Source organism: Mya arenaria, chromosome 13, assembly GCF_026914265.1.
Source record: "Mya arenaria isolate MELC-2E11 chromosome 13, ASM2691426v1".
NCBI lineage: Eukaryota > Metazoa > Mollusca > Bivalvia > Myida > Myidae > Mya > Mya arenaria.
Genome location: NC_069134.1, coordinates 52,119,976 through 52,128,402, shown reverse-complemented (window position 1 = coordinate 52,128,402; position 8,427 = coordinate 52,119,976). Strand labels below are relative to the sequence as shown.

The window sequence follows — 8,427 nt, the reverse complement described above, 5'->3', positions numbered from 1 at the left end:
AATACCTCACAGTCACTCCACCAAAGCCACACAGTCACTCCACAAAAGCCACACGGTCACTCCACAACCTCCCCACAGTTACTCCACCAAAGCCTCACATTCACTCCACAAAAGCCACACAGTCACTCCAACAAAGCCTCACAGTTACTCCGCCAAAGCCACACAGTCACTCCACCAAAGCCTCACAGTCACTCCACCAAAGTCACACAGTCACTTCACCAAAGCCACGCAGTCACTCCACCAAAGCCACGCAGTTACTCCACCAGAGCCTCACAGCTACCCACCAGAGCCTCACAGTTACTGCACAGCGTTCTCACAGTTACTGCACAGCCTCCTCACAGTTACTTCACCAAAGAATCAAAGTCACTCAACTAAAGCCACACAGTCACTCCACTTCCTCTTCACATTCACTCCACGAAAGCCTCAAATTTTCTCCACAGCCTCCTCCAGTTACTGCACAACCTTCTCACAGTAACTCAACATCTTCCTTACAATTACTCCACCAACTCCTCACAGTCACTCACTTAAAGCCACACAGTTACTCCACAACCGCATTACAGTCACTCCCTAAAAGCCTCCTTTTACTCCACAGCCTCTTCACAGTTACCGAACAGCGTTCTCACAGTTACTGCACAACCTCCGCTCAGTTACTTCAACAAAGCCTCACAGTCACTCCACTAAAGCCACACAGTCACTCCACAGCCTCTTCACAATTACTCAACTAAAGCCACACAGTCACTCCACAGCCTCCTCAGAGTCACTTCACGAAAGCCTCACAGTTACTCCACAGTCTCCTCACAGTCACTCCACAGTCTCGTCACAGTTACTCCACGAAACCCTAACAGTAACTCAACAGCATCCTCACAGTTACTGCACAGCCTCCTCATAGTTACTGCACAGCCTCCTCACAGTTACTGCACAGCCTCCTCACAGTAACTGCACAGCCTCCTCACAGTTACTGCAAAGCCTCACCACAGTCACTCAGGGAAAGCAACACAGTCGCTCAACGAAATGCACACAGTCACTGCACAGCCTCCTCACAGTTACTGCACAGCCTCTTCACAGTTACTCCACCAAAGCCTCACAGTCACTCCACCAAAGCCTCACAGACACTTAGCTAAAGCCACACAGTCACTCCACAACCTCCTTACAGTTACTACACAGTCTACTCACAGGTAATCCACAAATGCCTCACAGTCACTCCACAACCTCCTAACAATTACTTCACAGTCTCCTCACAGGTAATCCACAAATGCCTCACAGTCACGCCACAACCTCCAAACAATTACTTAACAGTCTCCTTACAATTACTCTACCAAAGCCTCACAGTCACTCCACTAAATCCTCACAGTTACTCCACAGTCTCCTCACAGTCACTCCACAGTCTTCTCACAGTTAATCCACAGTCTTCTCACAGTCACTCCATAGTCTCCTCACAGTCACTCCACAGTCTTCTCACAGTTACTCCACAAAGCCTAACAGTTACTCCACAGTCTCCTCACAGTTACTCCACATCCTCCTCACAGTTACTCCACAGCATCTTCACAGTTACTCCAAAGCCTCCATAAAATTACTTTACAGTCTCCTCACAATTACTCCACAGACTCCCCACAATTACTCTGAAACCTCCTCACAGTTACTCCACAGTCTCCTTACAGTTTCTCCACAATCTCCTCACAATTACTCCACAGAATCCCCACAATTACTCCACAGTTACTCCACAGTCTCCTTATAGTCACTCCAAAGTCTTCTCACAGTTACTGCACAATCTCCTCACAATTACTCCACAGTCTTCTCACAGTTACTGCACAACCTCCTCATAGTTACTGCATAAACGCCTCACTGTTATTCAACAGTCTCCTCACCGTTACTGCACAACCTCTTCAAAGTTACTGCACAACCGCCTCACTATTACTCCAAGTCTCTTCCCAGTTACTGCATAACCTCATCACAGTTACTCTACAGTCTCTTCACAGTTACTGCACAACCTCATCACAGTTACTCCACAGTCTCTTCACAGTTACTGCACAACCTCCTCACAGTTACTGCACAACCTCCTCACAGTTACTGCATAACCTCCTCACAGTTACTGCACAACCTCCTCACAGTTACTGCATAACCTTATCACAGATACTGCATAACCTCCTCACAGTTACTCCACAGTCTCTTCACAATTACTGCATAACCACATCACAGTTACTCCAAAGTCTCTTCACAGTTACTGCATAACCTCTTCACAGTTACTCCACGGTTTCCTCACATTTGCTCCACAGTCTCCTCACAGTTACTCCATCATCTCAACAGTTACTGCACAACATCCTCAAACTTACTGCACAACCTCCTCAGAGTTACTGCACAACCTCCTCAGAGTTACTGCATAACCTCCTCACAATTACTGCACAACCTTCTCACAGTTACTGCATAACCTCATCACAGTAACTGCATAATCTCCTCAGAGTTACTGCACATTTTCCTCACAGTTACTCCACAGTCTCTTCAAATGTACTGCACAACCTCCTCACAGTTACTCCACAGTCTCTTCACAATTACTGCATAACCTCCTCACAGTTACTCCACGGTCTCCTCACAGTTACTCCACAGTCTCCTCACAGTTACTCCATAACCTCCTCACAATTACTGCATAACCTCATCACAGTTACTTCACAGTCTCCTCGCAGTTACTCCACAGTCTCCTCACAGTTACTCCACAGTCTCTTCATAGTTACTGCGCAACCTCCTCACCGTTACTCCACAGTCTCTTCACAGTTACTGCATAACCTCATCACAGTTACTGCACAACCTCCTCAAAGTTACTGCACAACCTTCTCACAGTTACTGCATAACCTCCTCACAGTTACTGCACAACCTCCTCACAGTTACTGCATAACCTCCTCACAGTTACTGCACAATCTCCTTACATTTACTCCACAGTCCCTTCAAAGTTACTGCACAACCTCCTCACAGTTACTGCACAGTCTCTTCACAGTTACTGCACAACCTCCTCACAGTTACTCCACAGTCTCTTCACATTTACTGCATAACCACCTAACAGTTACTCCAAAGTCTCTTCACAGTTACTTCATAACCTCCTTACAGTTACTCCACGGTCTCCTCACAGTTACTCCACAGTCTCCTCACAGTTACTCCATAACCTCCTCACAATTCCTGCATAACCTCATCACAGTTTCATCACAGTCTCCTCGCAGTTACTCCACAGTCTCCTCACAGTTACTCCACAGTCTCTTCATAGTTACTGCACAACCTCCTCACAGTTACTCCACAGTCTCTTCACAGTTACTGCACAACCTCATCACAGTTACTGCACAACCTCTTCAAAGTTACTCCACAGTCTATTCATAGTTACTGCACAACCTCATAACAGTTACTCCACAGTCTCTTCATAGTTACTCCACAGCCTCTTCACGGTTACGGCATAACCTCATCACAGTTACTGCATAACCTCATCACAGTTACTCCACAGTCTCTTCATAGTTACTGCACAACCTCATCACAGTTATTACACAACCTCCTCACAGTTACTGCACAACGTCCTCACAGTTACTCCACATTCGCTTCACAGTTACTGCACATCCTCATCACAGATACTGCACATCCTCCTCACAGTTACTGCACATCCTCCTCACAGTTACTGCACATAGTCCACACAGTCAAACCACCAAAGCCACACAGTTACTGCACAGCCGCCTTACAGTCACTCCACCAAAGCCTCACAGACACTCAACTAAAGCCACACAGGTACTGCACAACCTCCTCACAGATACTACACCGTCTCCTCACAATTACTCCACAGTATCCTCACAGTTACTCTATAACCTCCTGACAATTACTGCATAACCTCATCACAGTTATTCCACAGTCTCCTCGCAGTTACTCCACAGTCTCCTCACAGTTACTCCACAGTCTCTTCATAGTAACTGCACAACCTCCTCACAGTTACTCCACAGTCTCTTCACAGTTACTGCACAACCTCATCACAGTTACTGCACAACCTCCTCAAAGTTACTCCACAGTCTCTTCATAGTTACTGCACAACCTCATCATAGTTACTCCACAGTCTCTTCACGGTTACTGCATAACCCCATCACAGTTACTGCATAACCTCATCACAGTTACTCCACAGTCTCTTCATAGTTACTCCACAACCTCATCACAGTTACTGCACAACCTCATCACAGTTACTGCACAACCTCCTCAGAGTTACTGCACAACCTCCGCACAGTTACTCCACAGTCTCTTCACAGTTACTGCACATCCTCCTCACAGATACTGCACATCCTCCTCACAGTTACTGCACATCCTCCATACAGTTACTGCACATAATCCACACAGTCACACCACCAAAGCCACACAGTTACTGCACAACCGCCTTACAGTCACTCCACCAAAGCCTCACAGACACTCAACTAAAGCCACACAGTTACTCCACAACCTCCTCACAGTTACTACACCGTCTCCTCACAATTACTCCACAGTCTCCTCACAGTTACTCCAAAGCCTACACACAGTTAGCCCACAGTCTCCTCACAGTTAACTCACATTCTCCTCACAGTTAACCTAAGTCTCCTCAGAGTTAACCCGAAGTCTCCTCACAATTACTCCACAGCCTCCTCACAGTTAATACACAGTCTCCTCACAGTTAACCCAGAGTCTCCTCACAGTTAACCCACAGTCTCCTCATAGTTACTCTAAAGCCTCCTCACAGTTAACACACAGTCACATCACATTTAACCCACAGTCTCCACACAATTACTTCCCAGTCTCCCCACATTTAATCCACAGTCTTTCACAGTTACTCCACAGTCTTATCACAGTCACTCCACAGTCTCCTCACAGTTACTGCACAACCTCCTTACAGTTTCTCCACAGTCTCCTCACATTAACTGCACAACCTCCTCACAGTCATTCCACAGCCTCCTCACAGTCACTCCACAGTCTCCTCACAGTTACTGCACAACCTCGTCACAGTTTCTCCACAGTCTCCTCACAGTTACTGCACAACCTCCTCATACTTACCGCATAAATGCCTCACTGTTATTCAACAGTCTCCTCACAGTTACTGCACAACCCTTCAAAGTTACTGCACAACCGCCTCACTATTACTCCACAGTCTCTTCCCAGTAACTGCATAACCTCATCACAGATACTCCACAGTCTCTTCACAGTTACTGCACAACCTCCTCACCGTTACTCCACAGTCTCTTCACAGTTACTGCACAACCTCCTCACAGTTAATCCACAACCTCCTCACAGTTACTGCATAACCTCATCACAGTTACTGCACAACCTCCTCACAGATTCTCCACATTCTCCTCGCAGTTACTGCACAACCTCCTCACAGTTACTGCATAAACACGTCACTGTTATTCAACAGTCTCCTCACAGTTACTGCACAACCTCTTCAAAGTTACTGCACAATCGCCTTACTATTACTCCAAAGTTTGTTCCCAGTAACTGCATAACCTCATCACAGTTACTCCACAGTCTCTTCACAGTTACTGCACAACCTCCTCACAGTCACTCCACAACCTCCTCACAGTTACTGCATAACATCCTCACAGTTACTGCACAACCTCCTCACAGATTCTCCACAGTCTCCTCGCAGTTACCGCACAACCTCCTCACAGTTACTGCATAAACGCGTCACTGTTATTCAACAGTCTCCTCACAGTTACTGCACAACCTCTTCAAAGTTACTGCACAATCGCCTCACTATTACTCCAAAGTTTCTTCCCAGTAACTGCATAACCTCATCACAGTTACTCCACAGTCTCTTCACAGTTACTGCACAACCACTTCACAGTTACTCGACAGTCTCTTTACAGTTACTGCACAACCTCCTCACAGTTACTCCACAACCTCCTCACAGTTACTCCATAACCTCCTCACAGTTACTGCACAACCTCCTCACTTTTACTGCACAACCTCCTCACAGTTACTGCATAACATCCTCAGAGTTACTGCACAACCTCCTCACAGTTACTGCATAACCTCCTCACAGTTACTACATAACCTCATCACAATTACTACACAACCTCCTCACAGTTACTCCATAACCTCCTCACAGTTACTACACAACCTCCTCACAGTTACTCCATAACCTCCTCACAGTTACTGCACAACCTCCTCACAGTTACTGCACAACCTCATCACAATTACTGCACAACCTCCTCACAGTTACTGCACAACCTCCTCACAGTTACTGCACAACCTCCTCACAGTTACTCCATAACCTCATCACAATTACTGCATAACCTCATCACAGTTATTCCACAGTCTCCTCACAGTTACTCCACAGTATCTTCATAGTTACTCCACAGTCTCTTCACAGATACTCCATAGTCTCCTCACAGTTATTCCACAGTCTCTTCATAGTTACTCCACAGTCTCCTCACAGTTACTCCACAGACTCTCCACAGTTACTGCACAACCTCATCACAGTTACTGCATAACCTCATCACAGTTACTCCACAGTCTCTTCACAGTTACTCCACAGTCTTCTCACAGTTACTCCATAACCTCCTAACCATTACTGCATAACCTAATCACAGTTACTCCACAGTCTCCTCACAGTTTCTCCACAGTCTCTTCATAGTTACTGCACAACCTCCTCACAGTTACTCCACAGTCTCTTCACAGTTACTGCATAACCTCATCACAGTAACTCCACAGTCTCTTCATAGTTACTGCAAAACCACATCACAGTTACTCCACAGTCTCTTCACAGTTACTGAATAATCTCCTCACAGTTACTCCACATTCTCTTCACAGATACTGCACATCCTCCTCACAGATACTGCACATCCTCCTCACAGTTACTGCACATCCTCCATACAGTTACTGCACATAGTCCACACAGTCACACCACCAAAGCCACACAGTTACTGCACAGCCGCCTTACAGTCACCCCACCAAAGCCTCACAGACACTCAACTAAAGCCACACAGTTACTCCACAACCTCCTCACAGTTAATACAAAGTCTCCTCACAGTTTACACAGAGTCTCCTCACAGTTAACCCACAGTCTCCTCACAGTTACTCTAAAGCCTCCTCACAGTTAACACACAGTCCCATCACATTTAACATACAGTCTCCACACAATTACTTCCCAGCCTCCCCACATTTAATCCACAGTCTTTCACAGTTACTCCACAGTCTTATCACAGTCACTCCACAGTCTCCTCACAGTTACTGCACAACCTCCTTACAGTTTCTCCACAGTCTCCTCACAGTAACTGCACAACCACCTCACAGTCATTCCACAGCCTCCTCACAGTCACTCCATAGTCTCCTCACAGTTACTGCACAACCTCCTCACAGTTTCTCCACAGTCTCCTCACAGTTACTGCACAACCTCCTCACAGTTACCGCATAAATCCCTCACTGTTATTCAACAGTCTCCTCACAGTTACTGCACAACCTCTTCAAAGTTACTGCACAACCGCCTCACTTTTACTCCACAGTCTCTTCCCAGTAACTGCATAACCTTATCACAGTTATTCCACAGTCTCTTCACAGTTTATGCTCAACCTCCTGACAGTTACTCCACAGTCTCTTCACAGGTACTGCACAACCTCCTCACAGTTACTGCACAGTCTCTTTACAGTTACTGGATAACCGCATCACAGTTACTCCACAGTCTCCTCACAGTTATTCCATAATCTCATCACAGTTATTCCACAATCTCCTCACAGTTACTCAACATCCTCCTCAGAGTTATTCCACAATCTTCTCACAGTAACTGCACAACCTCTTCACAATTTCTCCACATCCTCCACACAGTTATTCCACAATCTTCTCACAGTTACTGCACAACCTCTTCACAATTACTCCACAACCTCCTCACAGTTACTGCATAATCTCCTCACAGTTATTCCACAGTCTCTTCAAAGTTACTCCACAGCCTCCTCACAGTTACTGCATTATCTCCTCACAGTTACTCCACAGTCTCATCACAGTTACTTCACCACCTCCTCACAGTTACTGCATAATCTCCTCACATTTATTCCACAGTCTCTTCACAGTTACTCCACAACCTCCTCACAGTTACTGCACAATCTCCTCACAGTTATTCCACAATCTCCTCACAGTTATTCCACGATCACCTTACAGTCATTCCACAATCTCCTCACAGTCACTCCACAATCTCCTTACAGTTATTCCACAATCTCCTCACAGTTATACCGCAATCACCTTACAGTTATTTCACAATTTCCTCACAGTTACTCCACAATCTCCTTACAGTTATTCCACAATCTCCTTACAGTTTCACCACAATCTCCTCACAGTAATTCCACAATCTCCTCACAGTTACTCCACAGTCTCTTTACAGTTACTGCACAACCTTCTCACTATTACTCCACAGTCTCCTCACAGTTACTGCACAACCTCCTCACAGTTACTGCATAA

The 8,427-nt window shown here is 46.0% G+C and overlaps 1 protein-coding gene across 1 annotated transcript; it reads left to right on the top strand.

Annotated features, from left to right (window-relative positions):
• The first annotated feature begins 1,011 nt into the window (after positions 1-1,011).
• Positions 1,012-8,427, top strand: LOC128215353 (mucin-6-like). The gene is made up of 11 exons (XM_052922042.1): positions 1,012-1,175; positions 1,352-1,525; positions 2,481-3,315; positions 3,625-3,756; positions 4,109-4,525; positions 4,801-5,138; positions 5,492-5,754; positions 6,295-6,458; positions 6,790-7,030; positions 7,526-7,580; positions 7,713-8,427. Exons 1-11 carry the CDS (start codon positions 1,012-1,014, stop codon positions 8,425-8,427), a joined length of 3,498 nt encoding a protein of 1,165 aa, XP_052778002.1.

Bases quoted from the DNA above. Each gene is read 5' to 3' on its own strand.
- LOC128215353 (XM_052922042.1), top strand. From the start codon at position 1,012: ATGCACACAGTCACTGCACAGCCTCCTCACAGTTACTGCACAGCCTCT. The intron at 5,755-6,294 runs GTAACTGCATAA...GTTATTCCACAG, and splicing joins TACTCCAAAGTTTCTTCCCA to TCTCCTCACAGTTACTCCAC. The intron at 7,581-7,712 runs GTACTGCACAAC...ATCTCCTCACAG, and splicing joins ACTCCACAGTCTCTTCACAG to TTACTCAACATCCTCCTCAG.